Source organism: Panthera leo, chromosome A3, assembly GCF_018350215.1.
Source record: "Panthera leo isolate Ple1 chromosome A3, P.leo_Ple1_pat1.1, whole genome shotgun sequence".
Lineage (NCBI taxonomy): Eukaryota > Metazoa > Chordata > Mammalia > Carnivora > Felidae > Panthera > Panthera leo.
Genome location: NC_056681.1, coordinates 582,543 through 605,822, shown reverse-complemented (window position 1 = coordinate 605,822; position 23,280 = coordinate 582,543). Strand labels below are relative to the sequence as shown.

The following is a 23,280-nucleotide window of genomic DNA, read 5'->3' as shown; positions in this document are numbered from 1 at the left end:
GTGGCTCCCGGCTGGTGGCAAGCAGCTCCTGAGACCTCACCGTCCGGACCACCCCTGGCCAGCCCGCCGCCAGCCCCTCTGTCTGCTGAGCGGGCACCGGCGTCTGCACAGAAGGGCCGCCGCGGGACAAGGTGGCATAGGGCGCCCCTACTGCCACCTGCTGTCAGCAGGGCTTCAGCCTCCTTGGGGTCGGGGGCCCCCGGCAAATTAAAGGGGAAGATCCAGATTCTCTTCTCAGAAAAAAGCAAGCCCAAAACATCGGTGGGTACGTGTTCAGGGATTTACGACCCTCCCTGAAGCCCAAACACAAACCCAGCATGGCAACCTGGCCCATCCAAGGTAGCAGCCACACTGAGCCTCAAACGGGATGGATGCTTCCTAAAGCGATGACGTGGTTTTGCTAAAGAAAGACGGAGTAACCCGGCAGCGACAGCCCTCCAGCACTTCCGCGTGGCGGGACACCACTCATCTCTTGACCGGGAGCAGCGTGGGCAGCGGGGCGCACGCTCCCCTAAGTTGCCGTACACGGTCTGCCAACGTGACCCCTGTGCTCTCAGGGTGGACTCTGGGAGATGAGCCAAACGAGACACAGGGCAGTTCCGGGGCCCGTGCCGTCCAGCCAGCCTGTGGCTGCCGGCCCCACGGACCTGCCCCCGGGTCCAGGACTGCCGCTTTCCCGCTCCGCTCGACCCCATCTGGGGAGACTCTGCAGGATGGGGTCACGGGCGACCCTCAGTCAGATGGGCTGGGCGCATCCGCCCTCAGGACTGTCTCCCCTCCCGCTTTGCCGCCTGACCTCATGGGAGCTTCTCCAGGGTGTCCTCACCCCCACATAAGTGCCCCCCGCTGGGCTGGGAAGGATGCCCCTTGCAGGGGGCCAAATGGAGGATCCAAGGAGAGTAAATCTGGACGTGACCCCAAAGTGAGCCAGAGCCCCCCACTCGCCCCACGGACGGACGTGCACGGCAAAAGACCCCGCTCATCCACGTGGCTCACCCCGCCAGCAGCCAGGCCTGAGACTCTCACCTTGCCACCTGCTGCCCTTGTGCTAGGGCACACCCAGGTCACCCTCACCACTGCCAACACAGTCCCCCCACACCTCCTGGGGGGGGGGGAGGTCTGCTCCCGATGTCATCAGATCAGCATGACGTAGGGCTCCAGCCAAGTCTGTGCACCTCGCAGGTGACTCTCAACACCTCTGAGACCCCCAAACTCGCGACGTCGCCCCAGCGCCCTCTCCCTGCGCCCCCATGGCACACGCTGGGGGCTCTGGGCACCTGACAACCCAGGGCGGCCTGGAGCTGTAGTCTCACGATCTAATGGCTGCAAGCTCCAGGCGGCCCCACCCTCAGCCCTGAACTCCACCGTGTCCAAGGAAGACTGCACACTGCGGGGAACCTTGTGGTCCACCCCGCCCCCACGGTTCATCACCCACAAGAGTCCCTTGCCCTGTGTCTTTTGGCGAATCTGCCTCCCTGTTTCAAGATGACCTTCTCCCATCACTTCCTGCCAAGCAAATCCATCCGTTCGGCATCTGCTCCCTGGCAACTGCCAGCTAAGGGCGCCCACGAGACAGGTAACCAAACGTCTTACGAGGCCACGGGGGGAGCAGAGGCCGGGTCTCACCACCACTCGGAGCCCAGGCACAGAGGAAGGGACCTCACGGTGGGACCCACGGGGCCAGGGGAGGTCCTGGCAGGGGGAGGAAGCACTTGCCAAGGCCAGGCTGAGGGCTGGGGCTGGGGGTGATGTGGCCCCTGCCCTCAGCACCCCGACCCTGGGTGGGGTTCAAGGTGGTGTGTCCCCCGTCACTCGGGCACCCCACATCACCTTCCCGCACACCTCAGCCCCCCACAGTGTGCCCTGGCCAAACCCGTGCGGAACCCGGACCCCGCCCAGAACCCGGCCCAGCCCCACCCCCGACCCCGCCCCGGACCCCGCCCAGGACCCCCCGCGCGCGCTCACCAGCGTGTGCCGCTTCATGTGCTCGCGCCGCGTGAACTTCTTGCCGCAGATCTCGCAGGGGTAGGGCCGCTCGCCCGTGTGGGAGCGCATGTGCCGCTTGAGAATGCACTGGTGCATGGCCGAGAAGCTGCAGTACGGGCACTTGAACTTCTTCCTGATCACCGTGAACTCGTTGACTGAAAGACAGCAGACCAGCCGGTCAGCGTGCAGCCCACCGGCCCCAGCAAGGCCCTGGCCCCTGCAGACTGCCCCCAAGCACCCCCCGGCGCCCGGCCCCTGCCAAGGGCTCTTCCAGGAGGTCTGGTGTCAGAGGTGCTGGGAGGGCCGGGGCCAAAGGTCAGAGGCCTTTTTCAAGGCTTCCGCTTTTTTAAGAAAGAGACCTTCTCAGACACAGCCAGTATCTTACCCATCAGCATCCGATACCCCGTGGTGTCCACATGCAGAATCGTAACGAAGACACAGGTATAAAGACAGGAAGCCAGAGGACGGCCCCCAGCCCGCAGTGCTGCTCACGGCCACAGGCAGACGGTGCCCAGTAGGCAGTCGGGCAGAGCCACCCTGTCCAAACATCTGCAGGCCGGTGGCATTGCATTTTGTGCCCAGAGGAAAGGAGCCTGCCTGAGCAGCTAGTGGACAGAGCCAAGGGAGACGCCTGGGCCAGCCCCAAATGTGCCACAGCGGCCGGGGGGGCGGGGGGGGGCTCCTCCCGCCCACCCTTATTTCCACACTTCAGAGAATGACGCCATGGGCCCCACGGGGGTCACCCCTGTGGCCAGCTTGAGCACATGGCTGGGGCCACACTCCACGCCAGGATGTGGCCATACCCTCAGAAACATCTCATTCCACATTCCAGGTGGCCTCTTGGTCAAGAATGTCAAGGGGGTTGGGGTCCCTGGTCCCACAGTGGGGTCCTCGGTGTGCAGGGCTCCACTGGGCACTGGGCAGCTTATCCTGAGTGGTGCCCTTGGCGACGGGGACCCACAGACACCACAGTGACCCCGTCTGGAACACACATTAACCTAAAGACGTCCTGAAGACAGATTTCACTGGGATTGCTGGGAGCAGCCAGATCTTGGGATCTCATTTCCTGCTGTGAAAGGTGGACATCTGTCTGGATGCAGCTTCCTGGGCCCTCGCATCGCCTTACACTCTGGAGGGCACTTGCCCGACTGCACACCAGCACCGGCACCCAGAAGACAGACCAAGGGTAACAACGGTCAAGACCAAAGGTGGGCTGCTGGAATGAACCCCAGCAGGGGTGTGGACACCGTCAGCTGGCAGTCTTCCTCCACACCCTCAGACCCCTGCCAAATGTCCAAGTGTGGCAGGTGCTGACCCCACTCACAGCTGCCCCTGGAGGTGCCCAGGAGGCAGATAAGAAAACCGGCACCCCAGAGTAACGTAGCCCAAGACAGCGGGACCCAGGAAAGCTAAGGCGACTCAGACCCTGGGCCCCTCCTGCTGGAGGGGACCAGCCAGCCTGCCAGAAGCGTGGGCCACCCACCGGGCCGCCCAGAGGCAGGGACCCTCCCTGCCATCTCCATGAGCCCTGCCCCGTGGCCCCAACTCCATTCTGCTGTTCACACCTCAGCCCTGCGCGTGTCGCCATGGAAATGACGCTGGCTGAGCTGTGCAGAGCAGAAACCGCGGACGCACCGGCCCCTGGACTGGCCTGCTTCGAGCTGGGCCTCACTCCCACACCTCTGTTCCTAGGATATGACCACTTCGGTGTGGGGGAATGCTGCTTCTCTCTCTGCTCTTTTTTTTTTTTTTTAAACATTTATCCATTTTTGAGAGTGAGAGAGACAGAGCATGAGCAGGGGAGGGGCAGAGAGAGAGGGAGACACAGAATCCCAGGCAGCTGCAGGCTCCGAGCTGTCAGCACAGAGCCCGACGCGGGGCTTGAACTCATGGACTGCGAGATCATGACCTGAGCTGAAGTTGGATGCTTAACCGACTGAGACACCCAGGCGCCCCTGCTCTTTCTTTTTAAGTTGGCTCTATGCCCAATGTGGGGCTTGAACTCACGACCCCAAGATCAAGAGTTGGGTGCTCGGCCGACTGCACCAAGCAGGGGCCGCAAAGTAGCCTCTGCTCTTTTTTAAGTGTTTCTCTCAAGAACCCTTAAAAGGCATCTAAAAAATCAAGTGACCCAGGTTTCTGTATTTTCCAGTGAGACCATCCACCCACCACGTGCCTGAGAGCTGAGGACCCCGGGGCTTCTCGACACCCCTCGGAGAGCCGATCCCTACAGGGACACACTCCCAGGGAGACTTTACCCCCACTCAGGCCATCACGGCCCCCACACTAAGCCACGTGGACTTCATCACAGCTCACGGCCAACGCCACCACGGAGCCTTGCTGCCGGCTCACCTCACGGTTTCTGTGCCCGTGGAAAGGGTGCCAAGCCCCCACCGTGCCTCTCAGAAATCTCAATCCCGTCCAAAGAAGTAAAGCATTTTCCTAAACTTAGGAGCTTTTAACATGCATTTGCTTGCACACACGCACACGTGGGGGGGGGGGGGGGGGAGGCGGGAGCTGGGGACAGGAGGGAAGGTGCAGCCGGGGGAAGGGGTGACGCCAGAATGCTGCAGAGAACATGACAGCCAGCAGGAGACAGGGAAAACCACCAGTAACCCATCCCACAAGGTGGCCTCAGCTGACACCTGTCTTTGGAGTCCCCTTTCTACGCATAAACATATTGTTAAGTCACAGAACTGGAATCGTCACGTACCGTCATACAGAACTGCTTCAGACAGAAGCTGCGTGCCGGCCTGGGTCAGCCCCAACTCACGGTGACCACCTTCCCATGCTATGCTTTCCAGTGGCAGTTTCACACACGTTTGTTTGTCTGTGTGACTGAGCCCATGAGGCCCCCGCGAGAGGTCCGCGCATCTGAACACCTGCCCAGGGTGTGCCCTGAGGAGGAGCACGGGGACCGGCTCCCCCAGCCCCGGCCCCGGCCCCGCGGCCAGGAGCCCCGAGGCCAAGCGGGCGGGACGGCGGTCACCACAACTGCTGGGCGAGCGGCCACGGGCTGGGGAAGAGAGCTGCAGGCGGGTTTCTGGGCTGTTGAGAGGGCAGCCTGCGGGCCCAGCGGCCTCTTCAGCCGAGAGGAGCCGCCCTTCCTAAGGGAGGGCCCGGAGGAAGGGGGCTGCCGGGTGCCGCTGGGGCTCTGGTCCCCAGGGCGGGGGGCTCCGGCACCCCCCACGGCAGGACCCGGGACACGGGGACGCACACTAGGAGCTCTGAGCTGTGGGGGACGTCTGTCTGGCCGTGCCGGTCACACGTGGCACAAGTGGTCTCATCTGCCTCTGCAGGCCCGGCCGCCCCGTCCGTCAGTGGACTCTGGGAGGGAAAGGGAGACGAAGTGAACTTTTATGTTATTTTATTTAAAACCACCTTTTTTTTGAGAATGTGTTTAGTCATAGCTTCTATAAACACGACAGTTAAAATGCTGAATTACATATTCCAGCCTTCTGTATTTAACAACTCAGACGAACATGTGAAAAAAATTTCTCCGTGCGGAAGTGCATTTTTCCCTAGAAAAACAATTTAGCTCACACAGGCACGGGAGTGAGTAAGGCTCCCCTTCAGGGCCCCTCCCCGGGAACGCAGCCCCCGTGCGGCTACGGGACGCTTGAAACATCCTCTGAAGTCACCCTGTCCCAGCACGTTTTGGTGTTTTCTTAGTTTCCTGTCTCGGCCAGAACACAACACCACAAGCTGGGCAGCTTTAAAGCAACAGAAATCTACCGTCTCCCGGCGTGGAAGTCAGAGTCCGAGGTCCAGGCAGGGCAGGGCCGCTGCCTCTGGGGGCTCCAGGCGGTCCAGGCGTCCTGGGCCTGAGGTCACGTCCTCCCCTTCTCTGTCTCCCTCACGTGGCTCCTTCTCTGTGGGTCTCCTCTCTGTCTCTTCCAAGGACACTTGTCACTGGACTTAGCTCCAACGTGGACATTCCAAGATGACCTCATTTAATTACCTCTGCAAAGACCCTTTTTCCCAAACAGGGTCACACTCAGAGGTTCCGGGTTTTAGGACATGGACACAGCTTATGCGGTGGCGGGGGGGGGGGGGGGGGCACCATTCAAGCCACTCATTTAGTGGCCGGCACCGTAAGCACGGAGGGAAATGTTCATTGGCTGTCGTGACCGAAATAACTTACTCTTGGAAAGAACCTAACACTTCTAGGACCTGTGATTTACAGTCTGTGTATCTTAGAAAAACTTTCAGCATCACACAGCGTCCTTCTCATAGACACTAATAAAGCCCTAAGAGGCCAATGATGAAAGAGCAATTGAAATAAACGAAAGAGCGCAGATACCATTAAATTGGAACAGACGCTCTGCCCATCTGTCCCCAAAACTGAACCCTCTGGCCTGGGACCAAGCATGCCAGCAAAATAGCAAGCTTCAGTGATCAAGGAGCAGGGCTTCAGAAGCTGGCACCAGCTTGACTAGAATAAATTCAGTGACATTCGACTATGATTTTACAGAAGTGTATCTACGAGGACACTGCTCGGCAAGCACCACTGCCCCCCTGCCCCCCGTCCTGGACCTCCCCGGCTCCATGCGGGGCCGCAGGAGGATCGGATCTGTCACAAGGATCCGCCATTCAAGCGAACATTCCACGACTATTTCGTGATATCATCAGAGACTCCAAGGAACCGCTAGTACGACAAATGGAGTGGGCAGGTTGCAGACAGGTGCACAGGGGAAGTTTCTCCAGAAGAGCACGCGAGTCTACCCATATCGCCGTCTGGATTTTTTAGCCTACCTCTGATGACAATTTCCAAGAGACTCCACTTCATGTGAACCCCACTTTGCTTTCCTGTTTACAAATTTATTGGGCTATCGATTATTTTGTGTTAGAAGAGAGTGAAGCTATGCTATGTCCAAATTATCTTTGAAAGCTTCCTAACCTTACATGAAGTGCTCGTACCTGAACTGTAAGGCTCAGTGAATCTTGACCGACGTCCGCACCCACGTGACCACCATGTACGTCAGGACTCTGCACGTCCGCAGCACCCTGAAGGTGCCCCTGGTCCCCTCCTAGTCAATGTCCCCCCATAGGCAATGACCGTTCTGCCCTCCGTCACCATACGTTTGCTTCAGGGTGGGATCGCACACTCGGGCCCGGCGTTATTCTCGTAACATAGTCTGCAACAGTCACCACATCGCTGCCTGGAGCTGGGCTGTTCTTGTTTGTTGCTGCATAGTATTCCATGGTATGACCACATGACCACGCACCCATCTTACAGCTGAAGGATATCCGACCTGAGGACAGTGGTGCTCAGACGGCTCTCATACATGCCTCCTGCTGAACAGGGCTCTCCCTTCTGTTGGACATAAACCCGAGACAGGAATGCCTGGGCCACAGGGTACTTGGACGTTCCATCTTGGTAGATACCAAGAGGTGTTTCACGTGGCTGTGCCAATTTATGTTCCCTCCAGCCACACATGAGTATCCCAGCTGCCGCATCTTCCCAGAGACCAGGCATCGCCGATCTGTCGGTCTCTGCGCTCCTGCCCCTGGTGGCCCAGGCGCCACACATCTCCCATCCACTGGAGACACCGAGCCCACCGGTGAAGTGCTTGTTCAAGTCTTCTCATGGATTTGCCAAGTTGCCTCTTTCTTAGATTTTTAAAGTTTCACGTATTCTGAATGTGACTCTTTTGTCAGATATATTTATGGCAAACATTTTCTCTACTCTGTGACTGGCCTTTTACTCCCTTTAAGATACTGTTAGTGGACAAATTAATAAACTTAATGAAGTCCATTTTTTCAGACTTTTATTATTAGTGATTTTTATGAACTGCTTAAGAAATTACCACCATGATCAGAAGCTATTCTCTCCTAGGGCTTCTTCTAGAAACCTGTTACTTTTTATAATCAGGCTTATGATCCATCCCAAATTAACTTTTGTGCTTGGCCTGAGGCAGAAATCAGGATCCATTTTCCTCCTCGACATCCGGTCCCCTGAGAACCACGCACGACATCCAATTCACTGAAAACCACATACGACATCTGGTCCCCTGAGAACCACGCACGACATCCGATTCACTGAGAACCACGCACGACATCCGATTCACTGAGAACCACGCACGGCATCTGATCACCGAGAACCCCGTACGACATCCGGTCCACTGAGAGCCACGCACGATATCCGGTCCCCTGAGAACCACAGACTGGAAAGAACGGCGGGGGCGACCCCACCCATGTCAGGGTCTGAGCCAGACTCCGCTCCGCGGTCGGCTTGTCCGTGGATCACTGCAGCTCTGTAATCCTCGCGTCCACGAGCAATCCTTCTGCAAGAGGCAGCCTCCACTGTGTCCACACTCCTTCTCTCCTGGACTCTGGTGCGTGCACATCTGGGGTCCTGGGGTAGCCCCTCTGGGGTTGGCCGATTCCAGGAGATAATAAATAACTTTCCTCCAACTAAGCCTTTCACATGCGAGCCAACTCTCCCACTGCCTCACCCAGCACCACACAACCAGCCCCCGCGAGCCACTAAAGTCAGTCAAACTGGCCATCCTGAGCCTGCCGGCTCTCTCCCACGTTTGGTCCCATTGGTCCCGAGGAGGCCACAGTCAGGGCTCCTTCCCCGGCTGACCTGGTGCATCCGGGTCTGATAAGAGTGTTTTCTAAGGAATTTGAGCGTCCCCCCCCCAACTTGTCAAATGTGTTGGCATAAAACTGTTCACAGTATTTTATTATTGTCTAATGTCCACAGGATCTTAGCGGTGATCTTTCCAACACCTTTTATTTACAATTAGCACTGCCTTCTATTTGTGCTGATCACTGTTGATAGGAGTTCATTAGCTTTATTGATCTTTTCAACACACCGATGTTCCGTTTTGTTCACTTTCCCACTGGATGTCGGATTTCTAGTTCATTGGGTTTAATTTGCTATTCTTTTTCTCATTTCTTGACCCCAAATTCGCCTCAGTGCAGCTACAGGCATGAGGTCCCCTCATGCATCGTGTCAGTCCTGATGGCTTCTATTTTCATTATCACCTGGTGGAAAATAGTTTATAATTTCCATTGTGACCTATTCTTGGACTTGGGGATTATTTAGAAGTATGTTGTTTGCTTTCCCAACATTTAGGGGATGCTCCAGTACCTTTTTGCTGTTATTTATTTATTTGTCAATTTAATTTCACTGAGGTCAGAGAACACGCTACGATGCCAGTCCTTCGGTTCTGAGACCTGCGCCGTAGCCACACTTACCCTTCGACTCTGTTCATGCCTCAGGTGCACTGGGAAGAGTCTGCGCCTGTTGCGTGTGAATTCAGATCGGCTACTCGTGCTGTTACAGGTGGCGCATCCCCGGACTGGCGTGGGAGACGCCTAACCCAGCAGCAAGTCGAATCCAGCGATAGATGAAACACACACCTTGACCAGGTGGATTTACTACAGAGATTCACGGTTCGTGTAACATCTGAAAGCTGTTCAGATCTCTGTCCTCCCTCACACTTGTCCGCTGTCCTGTCGATCACTGAGAAGACGTGCCAAAATCCCTGACTCTGACGTGGGCTCGTCTTACTCCTTTGACGGCGTTCGACTTTTACTTCCTCTGTTTTTTATTTTGAGAGGGAGAGAGACAGGGACAGAGACAGAGAGACAGAGAGAGAGAGAGCGGTAGGGAGGGCAGAGGGGGTGAGAGAGAGAATCCCGAGCAGGCTCCACCTCAGGGCAGAGCCCGACGTGGGGCTCGATCTCATGACCCTGAGACCATGACCTGAGCCGAAATCAAGAGTCAACCGCTCAACAGACTGAGCCACCCAGGCACCCCTCCTTCCTATCCTTTAATACTAAATACATGCACTTAGGGTTGTCACATTTCCTACAGAATTGACTCTTTCATCATCCTGGAATGTCTCTTGAGTAATAGTTCTTCAGTTTACTTTGACATTAAGATTAAGGATTTCCTTTAGGGGTTTCCTTGGTTTATCTTATTTATCGCTTTGCTTTAATGCTTTTTGTGTGCTTATCTATGACTTATGTCACCTACAAACAGTACACTTTTTTAAAGCAGATTTTTTCATCTTTTTATTGGAGTCTTTAGTCTATGGGTCATGACAGGCACAGCGGGGTGAAACCTGTCATCTTAATTTGTGTGGTTATTTGCGTGGTTCTTCTGTCCTTTATGTGTTTTGTTCCTTTATGCCTCCTTGCCTGCCTTATTTCAAATGAATCAAGTTTTATTCCATTTTTTTCTCTTCATAGCCTTTAGCTGTACTTTACCACTTTTGCCATTATTTACATGACTTCAAGAAGAATCCAAGAACCACTCAAGCTCATTTATCCCGGACCCTTTGTGCTGTTAATGTCATGCATTCGACTCCAATTCCCGTTTAAAACCCTGGAAGAAACTATAAATGTTGTTTTAAACAACCGAGATGCGTTTGCAGCACTCACGTGGTCAATTCTGTGGGTCGCCTGCCAAGGGCCACCCTCCAGCCAGCGTGGGGTCAGCCGGCAGTGAACTCTCGGGTCGGTTTGTGTGTTTGGACAACAACATCTTCACGCGGCCCCGATCGGTGAAGGGCATCTCTGTGGGCACATCAGAGGGCAGGCTCCCCGCGGTACTGGTAGGTGTCGCTGTGCCAAAGAGTCGACATCAGTTGTTGCTCCCCCGAAAGGGGAGACTTTTCTTCACCGGCTGCTTTTTTTAAAAATTTTTTTCTCAACGTGTATTTATTATTGAGAGACAGAGAGACACTGAGCATGAGCAGGGAAAGGGCAGAGAGAGGGGGAGACACAGAATCCGAAGCAGGCTCCAGGCTCTGAGCTGTCAGCACAGAGCCCAACGCGGGGCTCGAACTCACAAGCTGCGAGATCATGACCTGAGCTGAAGTCGGACGCTCAACCGACCGAGCCACCCAGGCGCCCCATCCGGCTGCTTTAAGATGTTTCTTTTTGTTGCTGGTTTCCAGTAGTTTGACCATAATGTGCCCAGATATTGTTTCCTGTTGCTTTATTCTGGAATTCATTCTGCTCTGGGGTTCCTGAGCTTCTGAAATCTGTAGGTTGACGTCTTTCATCAGCTTTGGGAAACTGAACTTCTGTCCCACGTCCTCCTATCTCCTTCTGGAATTCTAGTTACTCATGCATTCAGCATTTTCACTGTGTTTCCTGTGCCTCTTTGCTTTTATTCCATTCTTGGGTTTTTTTCCTATGAGCTTCCTAGTTCACTAACCCTACCTTACGCTGTATGCAGACTGCTATTAAACCATGTAGTGAATCCCTAATTTCAGATATTATACTTTCATTTCCAGAATGTTCCTTGAATATGTCAGTAGTGGGTCTTCATGTCCCTGCCAGGTGAATGTGCTGTGTGCCCGCCTTCCCTGGAGGGATTCGGTCATGTGGCTCTGTCACTTAGCACGTGCTGTCACCTCTTCCTAGACACCAGGCATGGCTGATGAGACAGCGGGGACGCTACCCGTGGGGTCAGTTAAGGTTTTATTGCATGTTGTTACGACTTCTGTTGAGCAGATAGATTCGGGACGATCACCCTCCCCTGTGGAGCTTTGCCTTAGCTCTTGTTGGGGCTAAATTTGGTCTCATTTGGTTTTGGTCTTACTCTGAGGGAGTGACTCTCACATTCAAAGTGTGGCCCCTCCGGGGTCTCTGCTGAAAGCCCAGGGTGTCTCCTTGCCTCCCTCCCTGGGCCTGAACTGCCCTACCCCCCCCCCCCCCCCCGTGTCCCAGAGCCGCACAACCGTGGAGATCTCTGCTCTGTGCATGGCTCACGAGTTTAAAGGGCTCGTGTGCAGAACTGGGGGCTCCTCCTCTGTGGGTTCTTGCTTTTTGAGATTTGCTCCTCCAGTCCCAGCCACTCTGGGTGCCCCAAAGGACACCCTCCATGTTCTTGCATAGCAAGCACACTGCTGCTCTGTGCTTGGCCTGCTTCCTGTCCCCCTGTTTGGGAAATCCACCAGCAAAACCTCAAGGTGAAAACATAGCTCGTCCTGTGTGCTCTTCCACTCTCTAGGAGCACAGCCCCATATGTGCCACCTGAGCTGGCCAGTCTCCAGGGTGTGTGTGTGTGTGTGTGTGTGTGTTCGCCGGATTTTCAAATGGTTTTTGCCTGGAGAGTAAGCCCAATACAAGCCAGTCATGGCTGAAACTACAAGATCAGAGAGTTTTCCTTAAAATAGAGCAATGCCTTTTCCCCAGCGCTGGAGTTATATACACAAGTGCAAAACCAGCAATAATCAAGACTAGATTATATATTGTGTCTGGATTTTGGGGTCTTTCTGATTTTTTAGGTAAACTCTATACCCAACGTGGGACTCGAACTCACAACCCCAAGATCAAGTGTCACCCGCTCAGCGACTCGGCCAGCTAGGCGCCCCTGGATGATATATTTTAAATGCAATCTAAATTAGTAATTTAATATCCCCAAGTGAGTAGAAGACTTCAATTCTATACACGCATGCACACGTGAGCCCCTGCGACATGGGACTGACAGCCACGTCTATGGCATCTGTCATTCCCCAGCACGTGAACACGGCAAATACACCAAGAGGCCCGAAGCGAATACAGATGTGGAGCGGGTTATGTGGCAGTAAATATACCTAAACAAGAGCCAACTGTTTATTACTGAAATTCTGTGTTCAAGAGACATTGATGTTACATATTGATAAGTTTTTAAAAAACTCTTTGAGATCAATCCATGAGCCACAGTATTTCAATGAGAAATTCAACAAAATACGAGCAATGGGTATCTAAATGCACCTGCTGAAAATTCCATATTACGTGGCTGTACAGTTTTAAGGGAAATAATGGTAAATATAAGAACCCAATCAGACAGCTATCTATTCTAAAAATGTTTCTTGCGCCTCTTATCACTGGACCATCGACCACAAACCTATTTCTTTCTTCTTACAAACCTATTTCTCTTAGGCACCATCTAAGAGGATGGTACCTGTCTGAAACGTGTTAACTGTTTTACAATTTTTAAGTCATCTCCACACCCAGCGTGGGGCTCGAACTCACAGTCCCGACATCAAGACTTGTGTGCTCCACCGACTGAGCCAGCCGGGAGCCACAACCGTTTTAAAATTTTAACCACAGCCTTTCAGCACAACAGCACAGACAGACGGTCCCCAGTGCAGATGTCCACACTCCATCCACCCCGGGGAAAAGTCCTCCAAGTGAGCAAATAAAGGGAAAAGCAGCCACCGGACCCCTGTGTCCCCACCTGGTGAACTCAGAACCCAGACAGCCACACAGGCTCTTTCTGCCAGTGTCCACATTTCGGCCGGGACTGCCGGGCCAGGCCAGCCGCAGCGCGGCCGGGGCTGGGCCCGGGAGGGTGGGGGCCGCCTGGCAGAGCGACGGGGAAGCCCCGCCCTCTCAGGAGCCAAGCCACTTCCGCCTCCGCTCACTCCGCAGCCCGGACTGGGGCCGCCCGCTTCCCTCCTGGGAAAGCACCCGCTGCCCTGCCGGCGAAAGTGAGCCTCCGGGCCCCGGGCAGCCCGCCACATCCCCAGCCACCTGCTCCGTGCCAGTGAGCAGAGGTGCGGCCCAACACGTCCAACAGAGGCGGGCAAGCAAACACAAGGCATTCTTTCTGAAAGGAAGCAGTTTCGGTAACTCTCCTTCACACCTGGAGAGAGACGTCGTGAGACACACACATCAAGAGCGTCGTGCGGAGGCCCTGTCCTCGGATTTTTCCAGACAGCAGTGGGGTCAGAGCTATCAGGTTCCTTGCTGCAGGGACGGCGGCATACTTCTCTGCCCCCGCAGACGGCAAACCCTACAACATCCGGGTGAACCCCAGCCCTGTCGCCCAGAGGAGCGCCGCCCACCTGCCCACCAGCAGGGCACTGGAAGGCCTTCTGCACCTGGCTGCCGTGTAGTAACAGCTTTGTTTTCATTTATTTTTTATTTCGAGAGAAATAGCCAGTGGGGGAGGGGCAGAGAGAGAGGGAGGGGGAGGAGGGGAGAGGGAGAGAGAGAGAGAGGGAAAATCCCACGCAGGCTGCAGGCTGTCACAGCAGAGCCCGAAGCAGGGCTCGAACCCACGAACCAGGAGATGATGATCTGGGCCGAAATCAAGAGTCGGACGCTCAACTGACTGAGCCACCCAGGCACCCCAAGAAGTGACAGCTTCAAAGGCTCACACGGATGCCTAGTGCAGCCTCCACAGCTGTCCCCGTCCTGTGTGGTTCTGCCGTCACCCAGTGGCCACCAAACCTGAATGCCAGGCCTGGCTGAGGCAGAGGCGGGTGGGAGCGTCTGCTCCAGAGCAAAGGTGCCTGGTGAGGCCTCTCCAGCCTCGAGGCTGTCAGCAGAGCCCTCTGTTTCCACGGGCGCCTCCCTCACGGCTCCTTTGCTGACTTCACGGTCAGGCTGTCGGAGCTCTGGGCGCCCGTCAGGTTGCAGGGTGGGGTGGGGGGGTAGTGCTGGCCTCACGGCATGCTGGAAGAAGGCCCCAGACATCCTGGGGGGCCCCTGGCCCCCACAGACCCTCCCAAGGGCCAGCGGGGGCCAACTCCAGGGCAGGCCTCCTGTGGAGCCCAGGGCTCCAGCTAACAAGGGGCATCGATCCAGAACAAGACACAGAGAAGTTACAGGCGGTCGGGACGTGACGATGCCACCTCTTATCAGGTCCCTGCCATGGTCCCTGCCCTGTCACCATGAGGACAAGCTGTCCCGCATGTGGGAAGGGAGGCTACAACTGATTCTCAGTGAACAGACACTCAGGGAAGATCCATGCACAGAACACGATCTATCTCCCACCAAAACCGTCCTGTTGGAAAAGACCGCATAGGAAATCAATTAATTTCAGAATCCAAAATATGTGAGTAAGCTCTTCTTAAAGACTTATTTTCCTTCAGGGAGACAAGCAACCCTGGCAGACCTTTCTTTTATAAACAACCCCTCGGACCCAAGGAACAGGAAGGAGAGCTCACTGTCCGTGACATTCCTGAGGACCCAGGGTCCATGACGGTCACAAACGTGCGGCCACCAGCACAGCCATTTTTAACCCGCAGCTGACGAATCAAATGTCTTCGCGTCAGGGGGAAATTCCTTAGAGACATCTCTTGACTTAAATATAAAAACGTACGTTCAGGGGCACCGGGGTGGCTCAGTCGGTTAACCATCCCAACTCTTGATTTCAGCTTGGGTCATGATCTCACGGTTCCTGAGTTCGAGCCCCACGCCCTGTTTGGGATTCTGTCTCCTTCTCTCTCTGCCCCTCCCCCGCCTGCTCTCCGTATCTTTCTCAAAATAAATGGAAATCAACTTTAAAAAATGCACTTTTATTTAAATTTACTTAAGTACATGTCTATATTACACGCACATGGAAAACGAGATGTACGGCAGAGGGAACACAGTCGCTGGCACCTGCCGACAGACGGCAGGCGCCCTGCGGGGAGCGGGCGCAGAGGTGTGCAGTCAGGGTGCCGCACGCCGAAAACAACGCAACAGCGTGTCAACCGTGCCTCAGTAAAACGTACGGACACATATACGTGACCGACTTAACCTTACGTCAGGCTGTGAGAGCGTAACGGTAACTACCGCCAAAGCCCGTAACTTTGTCAACCTAAAGTGAGGTTCCTCTCACTGGGCCGAGCTGAGCACCAGAGACGTCTATCTGGTACAGCAGCTTCTGCTCCGACGCTCATCGTGAGCCTGGTACGACCACGGACATGCCGGGGACGCACCCGAGCCTGCTGGACGGCGGCTGATCCGGGACGCTCGGGACGTGGCGGCCGCTCTCACGTCTTACCTGGGCTCGGGGGGGTGGTGCTGTCCTGGGCTGGGTCTGGCCATTCACCAGAGCAGGCATCCCGGGCTCTGAGTGGAGGGTGGAGGGGCCAGAGGGAGGGGCCTCTGCTCTGCGATGAGCATCCCCCCAAGAGTGACTGGGGCTGGTGCCAGGCCCTGGGAACACAGGAAACGAGTCTCACCCACGTGAACGGACACCTGCTGGTGGCTTGTTTGGGAGAGTTCCGGGAGCGCTGTCCTTGATCCTGATGCCGCGAGCAGAGCACTGCTACGCACGAAGCCTGGGTCTCGCCGGGGGCCGGTGTTTGGGTATTTTTATCAGCTCACCACCCCCAAACAGCCGGGGTCTCCGCGTGCGACTTGTCTGCGTTCCGGGTCTCTCTCCCAGAAGCAAAATGATTACAACAGAGGGTTCCAGCACAGAAAGTGAGGACACGTTGTGCAAACACAAGCACACGCGCACCTGTGGCCTCGAGAAACCATCTTCCGCGAAGTACTTCAAGGTGTGTCGAGCAGGGTGTTTCTCGACAAGTGCGGTGACATCATCCAGTGCCTCTTTGCAAGAAGTCGCTTAGAATTCCAGGGTCAATCCAGAATCAAGAAAAGGTCCTTGATTCATTTTTTTACGCATGATAGGAAATAATCTTTAACCACAGTCAGAACAGAAAACGGTTCCGCTGTTCCCCACAAAGTGCTCCCGGACGTCGGGGCCGGCCTGGGTCGGGCAGGGACGGGCACAGCCCGGCGGCTCCGGGGCCCACGCAGAAGCCCCCGCGCGCGGCCACGCCGCGCTCTTTTGAGGCTTCCCTCCCCGTGAAGAGCTGGAGGGAACGTGGCACGTGTTGCGCCCAGACACGACAGCGCCCGCCCGTGAGCACCGGGGGGAACCCTCAGCTCGTCCCTCACACGTGGTATCTACCGACTGAACACCAACAACAGCAGGGCCTTCTCAGCTGCTGGGGGGACGTGGTGGCTTTACGAGGCGCCCACCCTCCCGGACCGCGGCGGGCCGCTCCAGCAGCTCGGTCCCGTGGCAGTTTTCAAGGCCCAGGAAGGCGACGCCCGCGTCAAGGTCCCTCTCAGACCAGCGCACGCTCACAAACGCAGCAGGGCCGAGTCTGGGGACACGGCCCATGCTTCTCAGTCTCTACTCAGTGAAGCAGGACCGTGAGCAGGTGCGGTGCTGGCCTACCCCCGGAACTCGGGAAGAGCAGAAGACCCAAGTTACGCCAAATCAACACGAACAGGTCCTTCAATCAGTTAGACCGTTGATCTAGAAATGAAACTGTCCGAAAACCCTAACAGCCAAGCCAATGCGATTAGACCCGTTCAACCTCCCCTAGAAGGTTCCGGACTGCCCAGGGGGAACCGTGAATGCTGGCTGCTGGTTACCACTGGTGCCCTGCCTGCACGTGTGGCAGGCCCCTTGATTTACACACCTGCAACTGTTTCCCTTTCTGTCGCCGAACCGCCACGGCCAGGCCTTGTGCCCTAGCACGTCCCGCCTCCGGAAGGCCCGGCGAGCAGGGGCAGGACCCCACCCCGCACAGCCGCTCGAGCCTAGCACCACACCGTCCTCTCGCTTCTCCGGCTACGGGCCCACGTCTGCTGGGACGTGGACCCATTTGGGGCGCCCCAGAAATCATGTAACAACACGCGCATCGTCAACAACCCACCCAGGGAGGCTGGAGCTACCGCGGCCTGGCCTTCTGGCACCGCCCGCCTCTCACGCCAGACCAGGCTCTGGGGACGCCTCGTGCCGCAGCCCCGGCCCCTGCCCTTCTGAGCCACCCGAGGAGGAAACAGAGGCCCCTGCGCCCGCCCGAGCTGAGGGGTGGCCCCTGGGCTGGTGGAGCCCGGGCGTTTCACCCCAGAGCTTTGCTATCAGCACACCTCCTCGGAGGTGCCGTCGAAGGCTCGGGCACACGCACCGCTTGCCCACCGGGCTGGAGACGTCAGCTGCTGGCTGGTGCCTGGGGCTCCGGGAACACGTCTCCAGGCTGAGCCGGCGCTGGGGGGTGAGGAGGGAGGCGCGGGACCAAGTCGCCGAGCCAGGCCCTGCTAGGCCGCGTTCCGCCGAACGGAACAGTCGCTCCCGCCCATGAGGACGCATCTAGGAACCAGCAGTGGTCGCGGAGGGTGACCGGCACGGGGTTCTGAGCCCGACCCCTGGCCACGGGCACCCGGAGAGACCGTGCCAGTCAACCGGGCACCGCCGAGCAGACAGCACAGAGGAGTCGCTTCGGCCCCTTCTCGGGGCGGGAAACGTGCAGCAGTGGCCCAGGCCACACACCGACACTGACACGCTCGCGGGGACAAACACCTGGAAAGCGGGTGCTGGACAGGTTGCCACAAGCCCTCCTAACCCCGGACGGCGGCTCGGCCTCCGTGCGTCCGATTCCTCGAAGCCACCTGCCAGGGACAGGGCGGTGGGGGGCGGGGCAGGGGCCGGTGGCCAACCATGACGTTTTGGGAAACAAGGTTTTTACCTGGGTATTTTCATTCCTCGACGTCACAAATACCCGGTCGCAGACTTTACTTGGGATGTCAGAAAACAACGTTTTAAAATAACCCATTTTTGCACCCTGTTCTCTGGCCCCTCTGCCTCTGGTAGGTTCGTACGAGAAAAATGGGGGATTTAGAAGAGGAGAAGCAAGGAGATTAAAACATAACAGAAATAACAGAACAGCAAAACCCACTGAGAGACTTCGCCTGGAACTTGTCACAGATGTACTAATAAACGGTAGGGGGTCCCACTGCCGGGCTCTCCGCTCCCTCCAACGTGTGACGCCTCTGACAGTCACACGCGCGCCCGGCATCGCCACGCATTAACACGGCGTGAGGTGACCACTCGGGACGAGGCAGGTCTGAGGAGACACGTCCACCCACGAGATGGGAGGGCTGCCGCGGGAGGGCCCGGGCCCACACGGGACCCCCAGGAGTGGGGGGCCAGCCCCCCTGGCGCGAGGCCCACTGCCTGGCCCAGGGTGGCTCCCAGCACAGATGCACCAAAGGCCTTTTGGACAAGGCCACGCTGGAGGCAAAGCCTGGCAGACGGGGTGACCGTGAAAAGCACCGACGACCACCCCTTGTCCCAAAGTCACCCTTGGCGGCACCGGTCGGGCTGCCCACGGTCTGGGACGCACGGTGCGCACGCGTGCGTGAGGAGCGTGTGAGGGGTACAGAACGAGCGTGCCCCCACCTCCCCACACAGCCACCCATTCCCCGGAGCATCCCCCTGCTCTCCTTCCACGAGATCCACAAAACCTGTCCCGCCACCCCCAGCCGGGCGCCCCCAGCACCCGTCAAGTGTCCTGGGATCGTCCGGCCCCAGAGGAGCCTCTGCCCGCAGCATGAGGTCTGACGCGAGACGGGGCAGGACCGACGTGTGGGAGCACGTCAGCCACTCTCTGCTCACACAGCTGAGGGTCCACAGACACTACTGCGTTTTAAAGTCACAACGACCGTGTGATGCGGTTCTCAGCTGGGGAGATGAGCCTCAACATGCCTGTCAGAGCGTGCCCAAAGCCAGGCGGCCCGTCGGCGAGGTACTCGGCTTTGGGTCTGACTTCACAGCCAAGTCCCGTGAACCGACCGCGGCATCCAGGCTGCTCAGAATATGGCAACGGCTCCTTAAGTCCAGGGAAATAAAGTGAACAGAAACGTCGTTCCCACTTTTAGTCTTTATTAGCCATAGCGATTTTCATCACTCCGACACAAAATCTTAGGAAATTTCAGCGCTCACGAAAACAGAGTTGTAAAAATACTGTTTTTTTACATTGAACATGAAAACAGTTTGCCCTTCCCAAACCCCGAACACAGACGATGGACCTACTTCCTGCAGTGGCGCTCGGGAGACCGCGGCGTCCACGCGGGCCGTCTCCCGTGCCCCGCACGCTCGCACCGCAGGCCCCTGCACCCCTGCTACACTCAGCGCCTCCCGCTGTGGGGGGAGCCCCCCGGGCCTTGTCCCCTCCGGCGCCCACGGGGTGCACTAACCACACTGTGCGCTGATCGCAGGACGGCCAGAGACAGTGCGGCTGCCTCCTCCAGGGCACTGGGTGGCCACCACGGTCCCCGAGCGCCCCCAGAATGGATCTTCGGAGCGTGTGTGGCTCGCTCTCGGGCTGGCACCCAGAGCGTGTGTGGCTCATGGCCGGTTACATGTAAAAGCCAAATGCCCTCGAGTCTGGTTGGGAGAAGGACGGCCCGGGGGCCCACGGCTCTGCTGCCCCTTTAGCTGCTTCTCCGGCTGGTCTGTCATTTGCTTCGGGACAACTGGAGTTCAGCCGGAGACATTTACGGAGTGGGCAGCCTAGGCCTTTAAACGCTCACGTGTGGCCACGTGTGACCAGCATCATCTAGCGGAGACAAAGCAAGGATATGCGCACATCTCTCCCCTGCGGACGACAGGCACGCTGAGGTGGGACCAGGGCCAGCAGAGGGAGCCCGAGTCTGTCCCTTCGCACGAAGGCCCCCTGCGGGTCCCACCTCGCAGACGGCGCGCTCGGGGCGCCCAGGGCACACTCGTAAGCCTGATGTGGGTTTTGGCTCAGATGCCAGCAGCTCAGTGATTTCGGCCTGAAGCCTTCGAACAAGTACTTGCTGTTGCCCTGACAACCGCCCGTCAACCACCTTCTCCACCACGTGACCCCAGGCCAGAGCGGTCACCACCCCCTCCCCCCGCCCCCGCCGCGCGGTGCGCACCCCTCCCGCACCACCTCTGCACTCGGCCACGCACTTACGGGACAGAGAGTGGGTGCCCTTGGGCAGGTACTCCAGCAGCAGGGAGCTGTCGTCCCCGAGCACGTCCGCCTTGAGGGACAGCAGGCTGTTCTTACTCATGAGTGCCGCCCGCAGGTTGGCCACCGCGGCGGCCTGCTGCAGTGCCTCGTCCTTCTCGGGGGTGAGGGGCGGGCCCAGGTAGCTGGCCTCTCCTCCCAGGAGACCCTCGTCCACGTGGCCGTACAGCTCAGCCCTCTCCCCGCGGCTGTCAGAGCTGCTGGCTTCGGCGACAGTCAGGTCCGCGCCTGGGGGAGCAAACACACAGAGGACACGCAGGTCATTTAAGACTCTCCAATCGGAAACAGGACGTTTAGGAGAAGCCAGGGTGGCGGGCTGAGCACCCGGCTGCTTTTGCCAAGCCCACCCCCGTCCTGCTGGCGGAGGCCCCTCGCCTGCCCCGGGACGGCGGCGAGGCCGCGGCCTCGGGCGGGAGCTCCACTCAGCACGGTGGGGGACACGGGACAGGGGCTGTCCTCTCAGAGAAGAGGCGACACGGAGCAGGGGTCCAGGACCGAAGAGCCACGAGCACAGGCTCTCGGAAAACCCCCAGGGTCTCAGCTTTGGCGATGGGCTCCGGGATACGACAGCACGAGTGCCAGCGACAGACGGACACATCGGGCTCTGGCAAAACTAACACCTCCGACGTCTCAGAGGAGGCTATGGAGAAGCGAGAAGATGGGGCTCCCGGATGGCTCCGTCGGAGCAGCAAGCCACACTCGATCTCGGGGTCCTGAGTTCAAGCCGCAGGGCGGGTGTGGAGTCCGCTCAGAAGTTTAAAAAGGGGGTGCACCTGGGGGCTGAGTCGGCTGAGTGTCTGACTCGATTCCAGCTCAGATCATCACCTCGAGGTCCCGTGTCGGGCTCTGCGCTGGCCGCTCGGAGTCTGCTCGACACTCTCCGTCCCCCACGTCCCCCACCCCCACGATAAACTTTAAGTTTTCTTTTGAAAAAAGGAAAGGAAGAAAGACGACAAGCCGTGAGAATGTTTGCAGACCACAGATCCGACTCGAGATCCTGTTCAGAAGAGTTACCGACGCTTCCAACTCAATAAAGAGACAACCCAATTCTAAAGTGGGCAAAGGACCTGAGTAGGTACTCCTCCAAAGAAGATCCAGAAATGACCGGTGAGCAGCATCCGACACCCTCAGTCCTCAGGGAAACGCACCCGAGCCACACCGCGAGGCCACTGCACCCCAAGTGTCAGACGGTGACGGGGGCCGAGAAGGACGTGCGGGAACCGGAGCCTTCTCCCCTGCGATCGTCCCGTGGCGCGGCCGCTGGGGGAGAGCCTGACGCCCCTTGGAGGAGCCGGTGCCCGGAGCGGTGGGGACCCACGTGCACACTCACAGTGACATGGGTCACAACAGTCAGAAAGAGGAAACGGCCCGCATCCAGCAGCGGCTGACGGACAGACGAGACGGCCCATCCTCACGGGGGACTACTGCCCAGCCGCGGAAAGGCACGAGGCACTGACACACGCTGTCCCGGTCGCAGGCCCGGAAAGCCAAGGCGGTGCGTGCGGGCCGTTGACCCTTCTGAGCCCCGGTGAGTTCCACCAGGAACCTCAAGGACAGATGTTCAAGCAGCCCTCTGCGCCCCTCACACGGCCCACCCTGCACATCCCGGGCCTGGCAAGGACGCCCCCACCCCGGGCTACGGCTCATCTGTGCAAGGAGGTTCTGGAATAAACGCCACGTGCAGGAGGCTGGAGCGTGAGACGGAGGCCGCCTGAACCTTGGACTCAGGCTACGTTGTTTAGAAAAAGCTGGCGAGCACACCAAGCGTCCAACTTCAGTCTGAAAAGCGGGCTGAGTTCCCAAGATTCACTTGTAAGTTAGTAACGTAGGGTCTTCCCTCATCTGGGACCGTCACACGCTTGTGTGCACACGCACTCACTCACACCCCCCCGAATGCACAGACAAGACGCAGTCGCTCACACGCACACGTGTGGGTGGCACACAAGCTATGCTGCCTCTGGACAGAACACTGACAACAGCTCTGATTCCAGGAAGACCCTGCCCCCAGGACACGGCGTCAACATGACACGTGGCTCCCGGCAGACACGTCACACGTGTGTGGCAGAGAGAAGTGACCACACGCCAGCTGCATGAGCGACAGAAAGACGCGCAGGGTAACTTCCTGATGCCAACCTCTTTTATTATTTTTTCTAACGTTTATTCATTTTTGAGACAGAGCTTGAGCAGGGGAGGGGCACAGAGAGAGGGAGATGCAGAATCCGAAGCAGGATCCAGGCTCCGAGCCGTAAGCACAGAGCCCGACGCGGGGCTTGAACCCACAAACTGCGAGATCATGACCTGAGCTGAAGTTAGACGCTTAACCAAGTCACCCAGGCGCCCCTGAGTTGTTTTTTTTTTTAAGTTTGTTTATTTGAGAGAGAGAGAGAGAGAGAGAGAGAGAGCGCACATGTGTGAGTGGGGGGAGGGGCAGAGAGAGCCTATCTGTGCAGAGCCTGACTCAGGCTGGATCTCACAACTGTGAGATCATGACCTGAGCCAAAATCAAGAGTCCAGTGCTTAACTGAGCCACCCAGGCGCCCCAACAAGGTGAATCTTTTTGATAAAAAGTGATAGTTTTCATCATCTTGAGTTTTGGGGCAACTTAAAAAAAAATTTTTTTTTATTATGTTTATTTTGAGACAGAGTATGAGTGGGGGAGGGGCAGAGAGTGAGGGAGACACAGAATCCAGAGCAGGCTCCAGGCTCCAAGCTGCCAGCACAGAGCCCGATGCAGGGCCCGAACCCACGGACCGCGAGATCATGA

General features: G+C 57.3%; 1 protein-coding gene across 2 annotated transcripts in view; it reads right to left on the bottom strand.

The window, feature by feature from the left end:
• Positions 1 to 23,280, bottom strand: part of ZBTB46 (zinc finger and BTB domain containing 46) — a 68,796-nt gene that overhangs the window by 4,578 nt on the left and 40,938 nt on the right. For both annotated transcript variants that reach the window (XM_042930387.1, XM_042930386.1), the window contains exons 3-4: positions 20,460 to 20,744; positions 1,966 to 2,141 (exon numbers count right to left, since the gene is read on the bottom strand). In XM_042930387.1, the coding sequence (XP_042786321.1) occupies positions 1,966 to 2,141; positions 20,460 to 20,744 (461 nt within the window). The remainder of the gene's footprint in view (positions 1 to 1,965; positions 2,142 to 20,459; positions 20,745 to 23,280) is intronic.